Source organism: Opisthocomus hoazin, chromosome 5 (assembly GCF_030867145.1).
Source record: "Opisthocomus hoazin isolate bOpiHoa1 chromosome 5, bOpiHoa1.hap1, whole genome shotgun sequence".
NCBI classification, from domain to species: domain Eukaryota; kingdom Metazoa; phylum Chordata; class Aves; order Opisthocomiformes; family Opisthocomidae; genus Opisthocomus; species Opisthocomus hoazin.
In genome coordinates, this window is record NC_134418.1 from 65,740,203 (window position 1) to 65,757,276 (window position 17,074).

Genomic DNA, 17,074 nt, shown 5'->3' on the forward strand with positions numbered 1-17,074 from the left:
TGCTCCATCTGCCCATTATTAAAGTTGCCTAACGCTTCCTACCTGAGGACCTGCTTTCAGTTGTTTGCAACTCAGATTCCTTTTAGCCATCTGGGCAAAATCTTTGCCCCCTGAGCGTTCACATCTTTTTGCGGGGGGGAATCAGCTAAAAACTTAAAATAATTAATTGGCTAACATTGTGTTGTGGAAGAGTTCTGGGGGGAAAAAAAACCCCAGGGTGAGGAAAAGGTAAGAGTTTAACTTCCCATACAGGCTGCGATCGCACCCTCGGTGCGTCCCAAGCCCCGCCTTCGGGGCTGGAGGCTCGGCCCGGCCCGGCGCTGCTCCCGGGCCGAGCCCGGCCGAGGCGGGCCGGCGATGGAGCGGGGGCCGGGGCGCGGCTCGGCCCCCTCCCGCCCGCGGCCAGGGTGAGGGCGGGCGGAGGCCGTGTCCCTCCCGGGGGCCGCCGCCGCTGTCACCTGCCGCGGCCCCGCCCGCGCCGCGCCTGCGCCCTGCCCCGCCCCGCTCCGGCGGCGCGGCCGCGGCGCGATGGGAGGAGGCGGCGGCGGCGGCACCGGGCCCGGCTGCGCGCGGCGCCGCGTGCTCCCGCGGGCGCGGAGGTGAGCGGCGGCGGCGGGAGGCGCACGGAGCGGGATCGGGGGCGGGGGGGGCTCTCCCCGGCTGGGTGGGGGGCGGCGGGGGGGCTCCGCGCTGCCGGGGGGCGCGGCCGCCTGCGTGGGTCCTGCTGCGCCTCACCGAGACGGCGGAGGGGAGGGAGGGCGCTCCCGGCGCAACGGGCTCCGCTGCCCGCGGGACCCCGGCGTCCGTCCCCCGTCCCCCCGCATCCTTGCCCTCTGTCAACGGGGGGCAGCCGTCGCCGTCGCTCCCCCCTCACGGCGTGTGCGGGGAGCGGTGGCTGCCGCGGACGCCCCCCCTACCCCCACCCCGGCTCTCTCTGTTGGGCGAGCGTGGCCCCCCCCCCCCCGGCCCGCTGTCTTCGGCGGTCGGCGGGCGTGAGGGCGCCCCCTGCGGGAGGGGCGGGGCCCGACCGCGGGGGCGGGGCTCCTCCGGGCGGCCGGGCTCCGTCGGGAGGCTGAGGCGAGCGGGGCCGCGGCCGTACCCCGCTGCCAGGGCGGCATCGCCCCGCGTACCGCGCCCGGCGCTCCCCCGTCGGCTGGAGGGAGCCGCGGAGTGAGGAGCGCTCCCCTCGGGCGGGCCCGTCAGGCACGCTGCCCGCCGGCCGTGCGCGCCTCGACGGGGCATCGAACGGTAAGGCTGAGGGCCCTTCCCCGCGGCGGCTGGGAGCCCGGACGAAAAGCGGCCGGAATGGACCCCCGTGACAGAACCCGGGAGGTGCTGCGGGGCGCGGGGACCCGTCTCCGCTGCCCGATGACCCAGCCTGGGTGTCGCGTCGTGTCCCTTCCCGCCCCGGCTGGCAGGGCGGCCGTGCCATACGAGGGACACTGGCTGCACGACGTGGTTAAGTGCCGAGTCGCCGGCGATAACGCGAGCTGCGCCTTCCCTGTGAGCCCGGCTTTCTGGCGAGGCCGGCGGCCAGTTACACCGGGCAGTGTTCGCCGTTTCTTTACCTGCAGCTTGCAACCGGTGGCTCCGTTTGCCTTGTTGTAGGGCGGTTGTTGAGACCCAGACGTCCAAACAGCGTGGTCGGGCTTTGGGGTCAAAATCGGCTTCGTTCTCGTGAGAATTTGGAGGACGCCCGAGACGGAACCGTGGGCAGCAGAGAGCATAAGGCGTCAGTTAAAGGGAGCGATGTCTTGCGGCGTGAATTATGAGATGCCCTTTGGCGCATGGTGCATTTCACCTGTTAATTTGTGTACGCAAATATAACGTAGATCCGTCTCGGGGGCAGCTGCCTTTTTTTTGCAAGAAACAAATTACTTCAGAGCGTTTGTCTTTTTACCTCAGGAGAAAGTTGTCCCCGCCCTCTAACTCTGAAATACATTTCCAAGTTAGATTAGGTTGGCTACAACAATGAATGAGACAAAGAAGTACAATATTTCTTTTATGCCAAATATGGGCACAATTAAACCATGTGGTAAAGATGTTACTGTAGAGCTCTTGCACTTCTTGGGCTGTTTTGGATAACAAACATGCAATAATGAAGTGTAATTGAGACATCTTCAACGTTTGTTCTTGGGTCCCTTTCTTTTTCTTCCTCCCTTTAATCCTTTGAGAAGGAATGCCTCTTAAATCGCCCACAGCAGAGGGGCGGAGAGGCTCCTTAGGAGTTGAAGTTTTCCTTGGGTTTTATTGCGCATCCCGGTCCCGGCAATCTGCGGCTCGCAAGCGGAACGGCCGCCGCGTTGTTCCCCAGCTCCTCTGGATGCACTTCCTGCGCGGAGGCACCTGCTGATACCGACAAGCGGCCCAGAGCCTGTCCTGGCCGTCCACTGCTCTGCTCACCCACCCACCGTCATGGTGAGGGTGCTGGGAACGTCTTTGAGCCGCTCTTCCGAGAGGCAGCGGGAGAAGGGAATTTTGGCCGGCCTCTTGGTATCTGGTAACTCGAGACCGCTGTCCGCTCACAAGCAGGTGACCTCTGTCACCTGCATCGTGCTTATCTGTCAGAAGACAAAGCTGAATGCCAGCCTTTGTGCTGTGCGTTTCCTTTCACGCCTTCCTTCCCAATGCTGGTTCTTCCCTTTCCTGGTTCTGGGTGACGGTTGCCTCAGCTGAAGCAGTACAGGGCTCGCTGGCGGGAGAACAGTTTTTCCTGTTCTATCGATCTATCTTTACATCTAGGTTGGGATGTTTTCCTCCACTCCTTTCACTAGGAGCGCCTCTTGTCTACCTCAGAAGCACTCAGGTCTGAGATCAGTCGTTTTCTGCTCTTGTGTGTTAGCACGGAGACTCTGATGATTCATTGCCTACAACTTTGTTTCATTAGGATTTGATCCCATTTTCCTTAAAGCATCTGGATTTATTGGAAGTTTCAAAACGAGGTTCTTGCACATTGCCCAGGGGCACGGTCGGTCGGTCTGTCTGTCCTTTTTTTTGTATCTGTGGGAACCCAAGTTAGAAAATAAGAACTGTTGAATACTGCTTTGTGATGGTGGAAGAGTAGCTAATACATTTTTCATTTTTAAATAAGTGGTAGGGAGGAAAAGATTTTTTCCTAGTTGAGTATTTCTTTAAATTAATGCAACACTTAATTGCTTTGAGTGGTTAATCTCTTTCCACCACCTTGCACCTGCTTTTTTATGCCTCTCTGCTTCTGTGATCATGAACTTAGGAGGAGAGGCGTGAGCATACAGAGCTCTGTAATAGCAACTGGGTATTAATGCTGATTTAAATTTGAAACCTTCTATCCTGATCCACTTTCTTTGTAGCTCTTCCCCTTTCTACCCTGCCATTAAAATATTTTCCATCATTCCTATGACTTAAACCTCACACAGATTTTTATGTATGTTTTCTATTCATATGAATACCTTGATAATGTAAGGTATAAGGTTAGAAAAACTGAAGCAGGAAAGAGGAGTTCATTGCTACCTGCACAAGCCTTTGAGAAGGAAAGGTACAGTGGGTCGTTTTGTGTCGGTTTCCGTTGACTTCAGTAAAGCTGTGAGTGGCAGACCAAGGGAGAATTTGCCCTAAGGCTTGTTTCTGTGACTTGGGTCTGTTTGTTCGTGTGTACTCTAATGATGGATCTCTGGCAAAAAGAGTAAAGGTTTTTCGTCATTATTATACAATGTCAAATTGATCTGGATTGCTGCTAGCTCCATGTGAACCCTGCTGAAGAGGCATACAACTAAATCAGTGCCAAATTTCTGATTTGATATTGTTCTTGTGCCAGTGCATTACTTCAGATTTTTCTATTGAGCTTTCCTGCAACTGATTTTTTTGCTCAGGGGCTATGTTTCTTCTTTCTAAATTTGTTCTGTGTGGTATCTTTGGTTTTTTTTTTTTTATTGTTGTTAATTCCCCAATTTTTTTTTTTTTTGAGATAACTTACAAATTTCCATAAAACCATGGAATTCTTCATTGGTCTGTATTTGAAACACTTTAATTTGTTTTCTCTGAGGCTTATGAAGTGGATCTGTTTTAATAGATTTGGCTTGTCAAAATTGTGCTTTTTGCAGAAGACAAACTGTTACTTAAAGGTTTATTGTCAATAACAGCGCCTTCATTTAGTAGGTGACAGTGTAAGAAAAATTGCTCAAAATTATTGTGATTCCTGTTAAATTGCTTCGTGAGGTCACCTAGATGTAAAAGCTTTCCTTAATATTTAAAGGTTTGCATATGTACAGGGCTTAGGATGTGTAGGTTAGTGTTCCTGTCTGCTCCTCTGTCCTTTTTCTCTCCCTCCCTGCTAACTGAACTGGCTATGTTAACCTCGATACTGAAGTAAATTGTAAGGGGCAGCTTAAACTGCGGTCTGCCTTCTCTTAGTGTGTTTTGGTAGGTGGTGTAGCCAGACCAGTAATGGCAAAATGCAAATACTTGATGCTCAGTGAACGTAGAGAGTTTATGGGCTGCATGCTGTTTTCTCCTTATTGACAATTGCTTGAGAAATACAAAGGCAAAAAAGCGGTAGATTAGGCTAGATGGTTAAATCATCTCTTATATTGTTCATTCTTTTAATGCAGCTTGGATTTAGACTGAATGAAAGGATTCGAATGGGGTCTATTTGATTCAGTTAATCTAGTATTGTGGTTAATACTTATATTTTCTAACTGTATAATCATTGTTTTAAAAAAAAAGGTAAAATGAGAAGTGGAAGAATATTTGTTTTGTCTTAATAATTTGGGCTAAATATATTCTCTTATGAAATTGCACTGAACTGAGATTAATAGATGGATTTGTTATCTATTGTGGTTGAGTTAAGAGATATTCTTATTTTTATACATGTTGAAATCTAGGTGCCCAGAACTACTTGAAATCTTGGTGTGGATAAATTTTATACAATTCCCAAGCCCTGGGAAGGACTTTCGATTCACTGCGTTTCCCTTCTGGATTAAAAACTGGGTAGCTGTTACACCTTAATTTTAGTGTCTTTTCAGTGCGAGGGACAATATCCCACCTCTGATCTGAGTCTCCCTGTTGTCCTTTGTCACAGGTTGCGAAGATGGTACAGTCCCCTCTTGCGCTGCTGCCGCTGGCAGACTAGAGTTTGAGAGCGCGTGACACCAGTTGCTGCTGCACTCGCTGTTCAATGCTCCAAACCGGTCCAGGGAAGTAATGCTCTCCTCGTCGGAGAGGCCATAAAATGCATGTTATGAATTGTCTCTCCTTGGTCAATGAGAAAGAAAATGGGGCTGTTCCAGTTGCAACGGGATTAATGAGCGAGGAGGATACGACGACAGCATCTCAACTTTCTCAGCCTGCAGCACTGCCGCCCCCGCCGCCATGTCCCCTCACCGGGGCACCCCCAGCCCCTCCGCTCCCCCCGGGGGTGCCGCCCCCACCACCCCCTCCTCCTCCGCTGCCTGGGCCAAGCGTACCTCTGCCTCCACAGCTGACAAATGGGCATGACAACCATGGCAAAAAAAAACGAATGCGGAGCTTTTTCTGGAAAACTATTCCTGAAGAACAAGTCCGCGGTAAAAACAATATCTGGACGATTGCTGCAAGACCACAGTATCAGATTGATACAAAGACAATCGAGGAACTTTTTGGGCAGCAGGAAGAAACCAAGCCCCAGGACGCCCGAAACCGGTCTTTAAAGTCTTCATTTAAAGAGACTAAAGAGGAGGTAAGAATTGAAGTAACGCCTCTCTTTTACTTCATGCTGTAGGAACTGGTGTGAATTCTGACTCACCTTTGTCTCTTTCTCTGTCATGTTTCATCCTTACAGCAAATTTATCTTGGTTTGAAGGAGAGGGGAACGATGGGGAGGGTAAACTCTTTGTTCTTAGTGGCGTGCATTTGTTTTTCAAAGACCTAACAGTGTTTTGTTATTTTGGCTTGGTAAGTGCTGTGATTTGATCAACTGTTAAAATAAATATAAATAGGTGGAGGGAGCTGAAGACATCTTGTGTTTACTCATGTTGGATAGCCCTTGAGTTGTCAGTATGAAACGTAGGTGTATTTTAACTTTTCAGCTCTTCCACTATGTCTGTTGTGCAAACCACATGTTCTACATGCGAACGTGCATCAGGCAGGAGGGAAGAGAATCCTATTGCAAGGGTTCATGCTGTACATACCCTTGATGTCCGAAAGACATCGGGAAGTACCAGTTTGTCAGTGAGGAAATATAGTATAATGATTAAGGGAACTTGTTATTTACTTGAGATCATTTTAAAGTTTCAACTTTCATAAACATTGCTTTCCTGCTAGTGAAAACTTTATTTCATCTGCCTTGCTTTTTCTGGACACTGAAATAACCTTTGCAGAAGGTGTGAAGATTGCTACTGGTTTCTGTTCTGGTGGTGAGGATGTTTATACCAAGCACTTTCAGGTTCAGACACTCTCCGATGAACTGATAAGTAGCTTTCTTAGTTCTTAAATCCCGGATTATAGACAGCCTCTGCTTGAAGCCTGAATTGAATTGTCTCAAGCGATCTTTCTGTGAAGTAGTTGGAGGGTTGAAATACAGATGTAATTACTGGTGTGTGTGTGTACATACATGTCGGCTTGTAAACCAAATACAGAGAACACGCAGTTAAGAGATGTGACAATGTATCAGTTTTGAGTGAGAAGATAGGGACTTGATACTGTCTTGCAGGATTCAAGAGGTGTCAAAATAAGATCAGCAGGGACAAGGTGAGAAACCAATGTGCTGATAGTGTGCGTGTTGTACGTAAGACTAAAATACAGGGTTTAATACGGGCGTGTGTATTGCAGACTCTGAAACCCTGACACCGGGAAGGAGTAATTGGGGCCATCGTCAGAGGTAGTCATTAGCCTCTGCGCTGTTCTCGGGCTATGTCCATCTTCGAATCATGGTTGGAGTGAGTAGGCTTCCTGTACCGCATTCATATGTGGTATTCACAGCTCCGGCCCCGTGTCTTTCCTCAGAAGCTCCCCTTTCAGGACTGCCGTGTGGTGAAAGATCTAGTTATAGTAAAAATGATGATAAGTTTCATAAACTGAATGTGGCCCCTACCGCACAGTAGCTGCGGCAGAGAAAACCCCAGCGTGCTCCAGAACTCGCACGTTTCCAGGTACAGTGTGAAACTCAGGGCATCCTGGGGAGGTTAAGAGCAGTGTTAGAGATTAAAATTACAGGCCTGCAAAACAAGGGTTTCTCCAGGATGCAGTGCCTTGGAAACATAAACCTGCCTTGCTACAAGTTACTGGTTTTGTGGATCCGTCTGGAGCTGATATGGTGGTCCAGTACATCTCTACTGCTTGCTGCCTGTCCACGCTGGTTCAGAGCTCCCACGGTGCCTTTGCACATGGCAGGCAATGAGGCAACAGGACTTGCCTCTGAGTTATGCTACTTAAGTGACAAAACGTTCAACTCCGTTGCTACGCTTTGCCAAGCATGCCACAGCAGTTTGTCAGACAGCGATGAGCAATTTCTTGGGTGTTAATGGACTTTGCAGTACTAGCTGCTTAGCAAGGAGGGAAGGAGATAATCCTGAAGAGCTACGTGTTATTGGAAGTGCGGAAGCACAGACACACAACAGCTCACATGCTCGACGTTACTACAGGCATCATTCAGCGAGCGTATGGAGGTTTGAGGCACAGGCAATGCTTGTGATTTCCATCATCGGTGCTGTCAGCTGCTGCTCACCTACTTTAACATGTGATGGTTATCCTCAGTTCACTGTAGTACAGCCTACGGAGGTTGAAAGCAGTTGGGGGCAGGCTGAGGTACACGGCATCCGTGTGACCTTGCAGAGAGCTCGTTAGCGACGTGGGGCTGACGAAGCTGTAGTTCTGTTCCTGGCCTGTGACACTAGCCTGGCAGAGGAAGGTGGACAAGGCATTTTGTGTTTTGGTAGCTCTGTTCCTTTTCTGTGAAACACAATTGAGTTTAGAAAGTGCTTTATGGTCTAGCAGTGAAAAAAGTTCTTGGAGTTTAAACAGTGGAATTAGTCTAGTTGGCATAGTATGTCAACAACGAGTTTTCAAGATAACTGCAGGAGCGTAAATTCAAGTATCGCTCAGATCCAAATCCAAAAAAACCAGCATGCGTCCAAAGTGCTGTACAAAAGCACGTAGCCCGAGAGTCTGTTCTTTTCGCTCGTTGGGGTTCGTCCCAGTGCAGTGGCGTAGCTTCAGTGGAAGTGGTGGAGAGTGACTCTTCAGCCCGTGTTGAGGGCACTCCCCCAGAGACCGCGGTGGAGATAGGGGTTTCATACCTTCTCCAGAGATAACTGTCGGTTATGAAATCATGAGCAGTTTTGGAAAAAGCTCTCTCTTCATGTAGGAGCTTACCGTACTTCGTGTCTTTTTAATTTCTCACTCACCAGTGGTTTATGCAGGGAGTTTGGATGCCCAGCTCAGGTTGTTGAATCCCAATTCTGGAGGTTTAGCAGTAAACATCATTATAACAGAAGTCCCTTTTGAGATTTGAGTCAAACTCCTACAGCAAATGCTTTCCTTTTTGTAAACAATCCCTCGCCAAACCCTTAGGAGATTAATTAACATGTTTCTTGACTAAAGGCTTAATTTGCCCTATGGTTTCATGTAATTTGAGCCTCTGAAAAATAGGGGGTGTAGAGTTAAGTTTATACACCAATTTACTTTCCCCATTGTTTAGAGGTGTCACAGTGTGGCACAGCATGTGCTCACCCGGGCTATAGCTAGCCTGGCAGCGGAGCGGGTGGAACAGCTTGTTGCCAGCCAAGGGAGCTGGCCTTGCTTTCTCCCTCAAACTCTCTCTCTGCTCCTGTTCCTCAGCTCCCTGCATCTGTGCGCTGTCTCCGCCACGTGTTGGACCCGCTGTAAACAGATTTAAGTCAGTAGCTCAGCAGAACGCTGTTGGGGTTTTTTGTTTGTTTTCTACTGGGGTAGTTCTCTGATATTTTAGTGAGTTTTGATGGCTTGCAAAAGGGTGCAGTGAATTCCAAAGCCTGTGCAAGGGGCTAGAGAGAGGAGGGGGAAGATGGAAGGGATGAACAGGAGGTCACTTCTCCCCTCTCCTAGCCATGCCCTCTCTCTGTTTTCCCTGTGCTGGCTCTGATGCTCATTCCACTTTTTTTCAGAGCTGATTCAACCTGTTAACCCAGCGGAGGACTAACGCAGCCAAAACCCAAAGAGATGGGTGCCAGTGCCTGCCTAAGGGAAAGAGCAGGCTAGGAACATGACAAGGGAGGGTGACATGGAGCCGGACAGCGCTGTAGTAAGCTGCTAGGTTCACGCTGCGGCGCCGCGGAAGTGCACCTTTCTACCACTCCAGGCAGTGCGTGTGGCTCAGGGAATAGAGGCCGAAATATTAAACTCCACAGTGATGGTTAGTGTGTTGTAAGGTGAAGTGGAAGCTGAGGCAGGAATTTGTTTATATCCTTCCTAACCTCCAGCACCAAGCCTGCGCCACCAGGCTGTTCCATGCTTGCTGTAATTTGTAAACTCTACCCCACCATGTGAAACCCCAATGTTCTTATCCAAAGAATATATATAATGTCTTGCTTTCGCTAATCTGTCATAAATCCACTTCACCATGTTCCTGTTCCTAATTGACATTGATCTCATGGCAAGAAACTCCTATTGCATTTCTGCTGTCACTACAAATTAGTATTGATGTGGGGGTTTTTGTGTCTCTTGATTGCAAATTTGTGTCAGAGTTCAGAAGCAGATTCCCTCTTACCATCATCATAACTTCACCATGGAACTCAAGCTAATTTTCACCTTCCCTTAATACATCTAAAACAGTGAATATTTCAGTGGTGGATTAACATTTGACAAACTGATGCTGTTACTACCCCACATGATCTGTGCCTGCTGCAGATTTCAGAAATACGCTGAGTTGAATGCTATGGTGATGAGAAACAGATTCATGAGTGAATCAGCCGTCCTTGCTTTGAAGATTGCACTGTTTACGAAGGAGAGGTGGCAAGCGTGTGAGGCAGTGACACTTGCATTGGCTGGCAAAGTGCAGGTGTTGAAGTACCTGAGAAAACTGTAGTATTTCTAGAGTAGGATACACAAAAATTTAATAGTTTTCTCTGGCAGGAGGGTTGAAGACATCAAGAATGGAGAAAGGTCTCTTGGATTTATCTGAAGTAGATAATAAGAAACCGTCTGAGAATTTTCTTTTGGTGTAGAGAATTCTAGGAAAGTCTGTTCTCAATTCTGAATTACAGTCCAGTGTAACTTTTTGACTCAAGAAGCCCAGGAGTGTTACCGATGCACAGCACTTCAAAATCTCTTTAGGTGGTGAACAGAGATTTGGAACATGCTGTGCTGGTGCCAGTGCTGAAGGTGTGCATGAACAGAAGGTAGGAGCAGACTGAGCAGAATTTATAAAAAGCTGGGGTAATGTTTAAAGGTTAAAAAGCAACAGCTTGGTAGGAAATCATATGCAGACAGCTTTCTGCAAGGACAAAATCTAATGAAAGCTCGTAGGGGAAGAAGAGTAGACATTATGAGCAGTTGTTAAAGCTAAGATTATGAATCTAATATGCAGCTGAATGTGAGATGGAAGATACCATATTTGTGCACAAGGAGTAGAAACTTCTATTTATGGAGTATCTGCCAGGTCTCCCTTTTCTCCTCCTCACACTCCCATCTGGAAACTCGAAGGTAGTTAAGTAATGACAGCTTTTTCAAACACTTTTGATAATCTGGAAGTGGACAACAAGCAAGAGTGACCCAAAACTGAGCCGTGTGTTTTAATTGTGTGCTTGAACAAGAAATCAGAGAAAAAAAATGGAGTACAGTCATATACAGAGCAAGAAACTTGTAGAAGATCCTTGTACTTAAGAACAACTATGACATTTTTACATTGTGCTGAGAAGACAAATGCACCTGTATATGTTGTTTCTCTTCAAGGGAAGATGTTCAATTCTCTAGTTTTGTTTGAGGTTGCATTGTAATCCGAGTTGTGCCAAAGGTTTACCCATCTGATGGTTGTAGAATCATAGAATGGTTTGGGTTGGAACGGACCTTAAAGATCATCTGGTTCCAACCCCCCTGCCGTGGGCGGGGACATCTTCCACTAGACCAGGTTGCTCAAAGTCCCATCCAACCTGGCCTTGAACACTTCCAGGGAGGCGGCGTCCGCAGCTCTCTGGGCAACCTGTGCCAGTGCCTCACCACCCTCAGAGTAAAGAATTTCTTTCTTATATCTGATCTAAATCTGCCCTCGTTTAGTTTAAAGCCATTACCCCTTGTCCCATCAGTACATGCCCTTGTCAGAAGTCCTTCTACAGCTTTCGTGTAGGTCTCCTTCATGTACTGGAAGGCTGGTCAGTCTTATTGTAACAGTTACCGATTGTGACTGAAAATGACACGTACAGAAGGTTAACTGTGAATATGCTTTAAAAAACCCCAACAAACCAAAAACCAAATCATGACGGCAAAGCTTATAGGCTTTAACTCGTACAGAGAAATGGGAGAATTAGGAGTGACCAGAGCAATTGGAGACTGGAGCTGCAGTTTCAGAGGTCAGTGAGAGGTCCCTGCAGTAAAACATTTGAAAAAGATTAGATACAGCAAGGGGAGAGATAGCTGAACCTGTCCTGTGTTAAGGGGCTGTCCCTTAATGATCTGTTGGGGATCTCTCAACTTCTAAGATAACAGGAGAATAAACCACAATCTGTCCTCTTATCTTTGTTTATGCTAAAACTGAAGTGCTTCAGGCTAGCAATCATTAATTAAAACAAATACGCTGATATTTCCTGTGTTTTTAAGTCTTTGCTAGTTTCAGAAGAGAGGAAATTCCAAAATCTCAGAGAACTTTTAAATTCGATTCTTTTCAGCAGATGAGGAGGCTGTCTCCTGGGTGTATGTTAAGGATAGCACGGTAATCATACCTGTGTTTTCACTGTCACCAGCTGACTGCAGGCTAATTCAATTTCATGATGATGCCAACATTTCATTTATATATGTATTTCGAATTCATGCACTGACACAGAGGTCAAGACACCTTTCCAGTTGTCAAAACCTCAAACATCCTATGAGTCCAACAGCAGTCTTAAACATCTGTATGTACTATGATTTTTTTATTGTAGCAGTCGAGTGGCACTGTTAAAATGAAACAATTCTCTTGTCCTTGTAAATCTCACGGCTTTTGTAGCTGTTACCGTCAGAATAGCTGTGGTGAAATTTTGATGTTAAGGACATGATTTGCTAAAACAGGGCAAACATCTTAGGTTTGAACTTGTATGCTGTGAAAAACTACTATAAAAAAATTAACACTTTTAAAAATTTTAAAAAATTAATTAGGGAAAAAGTAATTTTTTTTGTCTCTGCTTAATCTCCAGAATTGTACACAGAAGATGATATAGCAAACCAACTTTAAAATCTAAAGTGGTGAGAGACTGTTATTTTATTATGGGTTTCTGTTTGGTTCTAGATAAAGCGAACAGATTTGAGCATTTTCGGTCTCAGGTTTTGATTCAAGATCAACTTACTTATCTTGCTGTGGATCAGCATGGCTGGTAGTTTGCGTGAATGAAATCACTAGTGCATACTGACCTCTGCTTAGGAAGCCCATCCCCACACTTATTACAAAACTTCTGAAATACGTGGGTTTTGAAATGTAGTGCTCACTAACTGTGGGGCCTTTGAGTGCAATACGACATACTACTTGCTAAGCAACACTTTGCAGCGCTATGAAACAAGTAAGAAGAATGTTTTTACTTTGTAATGAAGCAGAACTTATCTTGATTTCTTCCTTCTATAAGTGTTGCTATGGTTTTTTTGCTTCACTTGGAAAAAGATGTTGTGGGTGTGCTGCGTATGTCTCTGGTAAGAACTAGTTCTGTAATATATGATCTTTGTTGATAAGAAGTGACTCTATTCATTTGGCCTGTGATTTGGTAGCAACTGCAAACAATTATCTGTAGCAATTTAAGACATTTTGTCTACATTATATGGTATTTTCTTAGGTATTGATGGATTAATCGCTCTTGTTTTCTCTCTCAGGTTTCCATTCTGGATGCAAAAAGAAGTATGAACGTTGGGATATTTCTCAAACAATTCAAAAAGTAAGATTTGATTTTTCCGTGCAGCTAGTGCAAGCTACAGATGTGTGAAATTCTTTGTAGTTCTTATCAGATGTACTGTATATTGTGCTCTGTTCCTTGTGGAATGTACAGTTCTATACAGGTTTGTCATAAGTAACTACATTTCATAATTTGTTTTCTAATATGTTTAGTTTTGAGTGCCATTATGAGTTAGCACCAAACGTTTAGAGTTCGCTACTGTTAACCAGGTGAATTGAGTTTTCAGATACAGTTAAGGAAAGCCTTTATATCTCATGTGATACTGCATGAGAGCTGCTTTTCATTGGCTTACTTTCTTTATAAAGAATTAATAGAAATGGGTGAGGTGAGAACTTTTTTTTGAAGAGCATGCTGTCTCAGTGCTATCTGTATTCACTGATAATGTTGCCCTTTAGTACAGGCATCACTGAAAGTGGTGTTAGAACAGTGCTGCTGTGGACACTGATACCTAACCTCATTATAATTCCTCTGAGTAGCCCAGGCATGCTTTTTTTCAATTTGTGATATTATTCACCCTGGAAGTGTTAGAAATGTGTATGCTCAATTGTTTTTTCAAGGTCTGCTGAATCCATCATTGAAGATATTTATCATGGAAGAAGTGAGCCCTATGATTCTGAACTGCTGCATGAATTTCTTAAATTATTACCAGAAGCAGAGGAGGTAAATAATGGCTTTACATGGAACTTATTTTTTTGTAGAGTTCTACTGCCTGGGATTCCAACATAAAGGTCTGTAAAAGAGGAATCCCAAAGCTTTCCTGAGGCCAGGGGTTAGGAAACCACTGAGTGCGAAGGTTTAACCTTCATTTGACATGTGGTATTGAGGTTGCAGTGTAGTCATTCCCTTCGCATCAAGTTCATTTCACCTACTTTTAAGGTGCTTCTTAATGAAAGTAGTGATAAGGTATTTTTGAATGTCCCTTATGATGTCCCTTTTGTCCCATAAACATTTTAGCAAGACCTAGAACTCTCTTGTGTGCGGATAACTCTGCTCTGGGGCACTCAGAAAACTCATAATCAAAGTATATCCTAATGCAAACAAATGACGTTTCACTTCTTTGCCACCTACCTCGTGCTTTCCCATTGCAGTGCCTGTGAGTTGAATATCGATAGCCCAATGTTAGTGTGCTTTCTCCCTTCTGGTTTGCTCCCTGCTCAGTGCATCTGGGATCTGCCTGCTCCTGGTCCTGGGTCATTGGGTTCCCACGGGGCAGAATAATAGAATCATTAAGGTTGGAAAAGACCTCTAAGATCAAGTCTAACCATCAACCCATCACCGTTGTGCCTACTAGAAAGGCTGCTCTGCTGTGCAGTACCCATACAATTTGCTAACATGGCTTAGTGCTCCAAGGAGACATGTTAGACGGCACAGAATTACCAGCAGCACCTTCTGCAGGGTCCCCATGCTCACCATATGACCAACATGCAAGGGCTGCTTTCTCCCCTCCATTCCCAACCTTCAAGTCCATTCACACTATTAAAGAGGTGAAGCTTCATCGACTGACCTGGGAGGCCTGCTTAATGAGGCACAGTTCCTTGTCTGCTCGTGTATTTGCACTGACCCATTTGTATGTACTTGAGAGAAATGTATAGCACAAACTCGACAAAATTAGCATTAGAATTGCTTGAGTGCTTCACATCAAAGCGATGGCTGAAGCCTGGAAAATTGCTAGTTAAGGTCCACATACAGATCAGCTTCAACTCGCATGCTTTGCCACTTCAAAGTCATACTGTCAAAGCACTCTGTTTCCTCTGTGCAGCAGCAAATCACAGATCCAGTCAACAGCAAAACATGTTGCACTGTTTCGCTGTCAAATATATAACCCTAAATTGGGCTGCTTTTGCAGGGACTCTTGTGAACACTGTGTTATGTTATTGTATTTGATGAATATCTTTTTTTAGAGTTAGGGGATATCAACAAGTTGAAATGTAATTAATCTGGAATAAAGAGGTGACAGTAGTTCTGGGAGCTCAAAACTATTCCCTCTTTGTTTGAATTTCAGTACGTGTTCCTGTGTTTAAACAGAATTTATCAACCTTCCTCTGAAAGAGTCAGACAGAGGAGAACAGTGGAGTACTAACTTAAAAGACAGTGACTCCTAGTTAACTTTGTGTATATTCAGCAAATTAAACTGAAAGAAATTCCTATTTCTTGCTTAGATCTCTGTTGTTATTTGACAAGTGGAAAATCTTTCAAATAACGTATTCCTATGTGATATAAATGTTGTAATTCAGCTAGAATTGTAATGTAAGTTGTCAAATTTTGTCAGTATTTTGTCTGCAATACTCAGCTAGACTGCTTAGATATCCAGTAGGTGCTGCTAAGAGTGAAAAGGTATATTTATTTCCTTGTAGATGATTTGACAACAGGCCTGCCCCTCAAGATAGTGAGATCAGAGCACTTGAAGAGTGCTTTTAAGGAGGTGCTTGAAAAAATAATAGAAGAGATTTTATGGTGCAGAGGAGTATTAGAAATTAAGGGGCATTAGATGTTAGATTTGTTGCTGTTCCCAAGGAAAGGCTGGAAAGAGGCTTGTTCCTGGTGCGCAGGTATTTTTATGTATTTAATTAGTTCCATGCTTCAGAGATCTCATTGCTCACCATCAGTAAAAGGAAAGACTCCCTTTCCCATTGTTATTCTCCCCATAATTGTTTAACTTCTTGGAAGTTTTCCCTGGGAGAGCTGGGGTGGGGGAGCAGAACAGGGATAAGATCCTGAGTGTGAGGGACTGATGATTCTGCTGGTATGGAAAGATGTTTCAGTGCATTCATGTCCTCATGCTTCAAGTGTTCAAAGAAGTTGGTCCAATAACTCGTTTACTGCTGTGGCTTCAAAATTTTTAGTGTAGTCAGTTAAAAAATGCCTTCTCTTTAGGAGCCTCAGAACTTTTGTTGTTCATCTTTCTCAGCATTTTTTTCCGTAAATGTATGTTCATTGTTCTCCTTGTATGTCCCCTTCTTTTTTGTTAGTTTGTTATCTGCCTCCTAGTCTGAATACCTGTCTCCTGGAGTAGTGATTCACCGTTTGCTAAGGGGAAGCCATCAGAACTGTATAGTCACTGTCCACATACAAATAATCCAGCATAAATAGAGATATCACATGGTGTTATTTGTTCTGCTGTTCCCTATTCTGTTTAATAGTCCCTAATTTCTTTTCGATCTGGTTGTCACATGAGATAGCTTTGGCAAGGTGTCATCACATTGGCTTGTCCCTGCAGAGTGCTGCACCCGTCCTCAGCAAGGGACTCTTAGATACTTCCCGTTCTCCTCAAGACCTGCTTTGTTGTTGTAGGCGTTGATAATTACTCTCAGCAAAGACTTAAGCAGTCATATCCTAAAAGGTTAGTTGTTACTCAGTTACCAGTGCTAACTGTCTCGATGTAACCATGGGTGGGCTTCTGCAGTTCTGCTTTGTATACCCTTCTTTTCAGCAGCTCAGGTATTTATGGTCACGTTTCCCAGTAGCATAGTTGTCTTGCAGGCTGGAATGAGAGCCGAGTACCCCCTGCCAGGCATGTGCTCCACCCCAGTAACTGTGTTTGGAGATGTCTTCTACTTTTTATTTTATACAGTACCATAAATTCTTAGTCTGTAGAAGTGAAAAGAGGGAGAGGGGAACACCATTCCTGGTCATAGCTATAGAAAGGGCAGCTCTGGACGGTCACATTTCTTGTTTTTTACTAACAACCTTTACAGTTTATCTGGTGTGAATAAACACTGGCTTTATACCTTATCTTACCTTATCTAGAAGTGTTGTGATGTATAGTCACATGACCTGAATGTTCCCCTGGTCACCAGTTTGACATATGTGACATACTTTACATCATTTCAGTCCATATTATCTCAGGCACCTGATGGATGTTCTAGTGTTTTTGAGATGAAACAGCTTTTTGACAGTGGAGGCTGAGTACTCGGGCTAACAAATACATTTAACATCTGTTGTCTTTAAAATTATTCTTTCTTTTTGCAGTGTTGTAATGTGGCATCTGTTTACATCCAGAAGTAGGTGCCAGTACT

At 45.4% G+C, this 17,074-nt stretch overlaps 1 protein-coding gene across 2 annotated transcripts in view; it reads left to right on the forward strand.

Moving 5' to 3' along the window:
- Nucleotides 1-524: 524 nt before the first annotated feature.
- Nucleotides 525-17,074, forward strand: part of FHDC1 (FH2 domain containing 1) — a 37,931-nt gene continuing 21,381 nt past the window's right edge. The window contains exons 1-4 of one of the 2 annotated variants that reach the window (XM_075421572.1): nt 525-599; nt 5,057-5,692; nt 12,979-13,040; nt 13,616-13,718. In XM_075421572.1, coding sequence (XP_075277687.1) covers nt 5,207-5,692; nt 12,979-13,040; nt 13,616-13,718 — 651 coding nt within the window. In that variant the 5' untranslated portion in view covers nt 525-599; nt 5,057-5,206. Of the gene's footprint in view, nt 600-4,947; nt 4,966-5,056; nt 5,693-12,978; nt 13,041-13,615; nt 13,719-17,074 lie in introns of those variants that run through there. The other variant, XM_075421573.1, reaches the window with a different exon arrangement.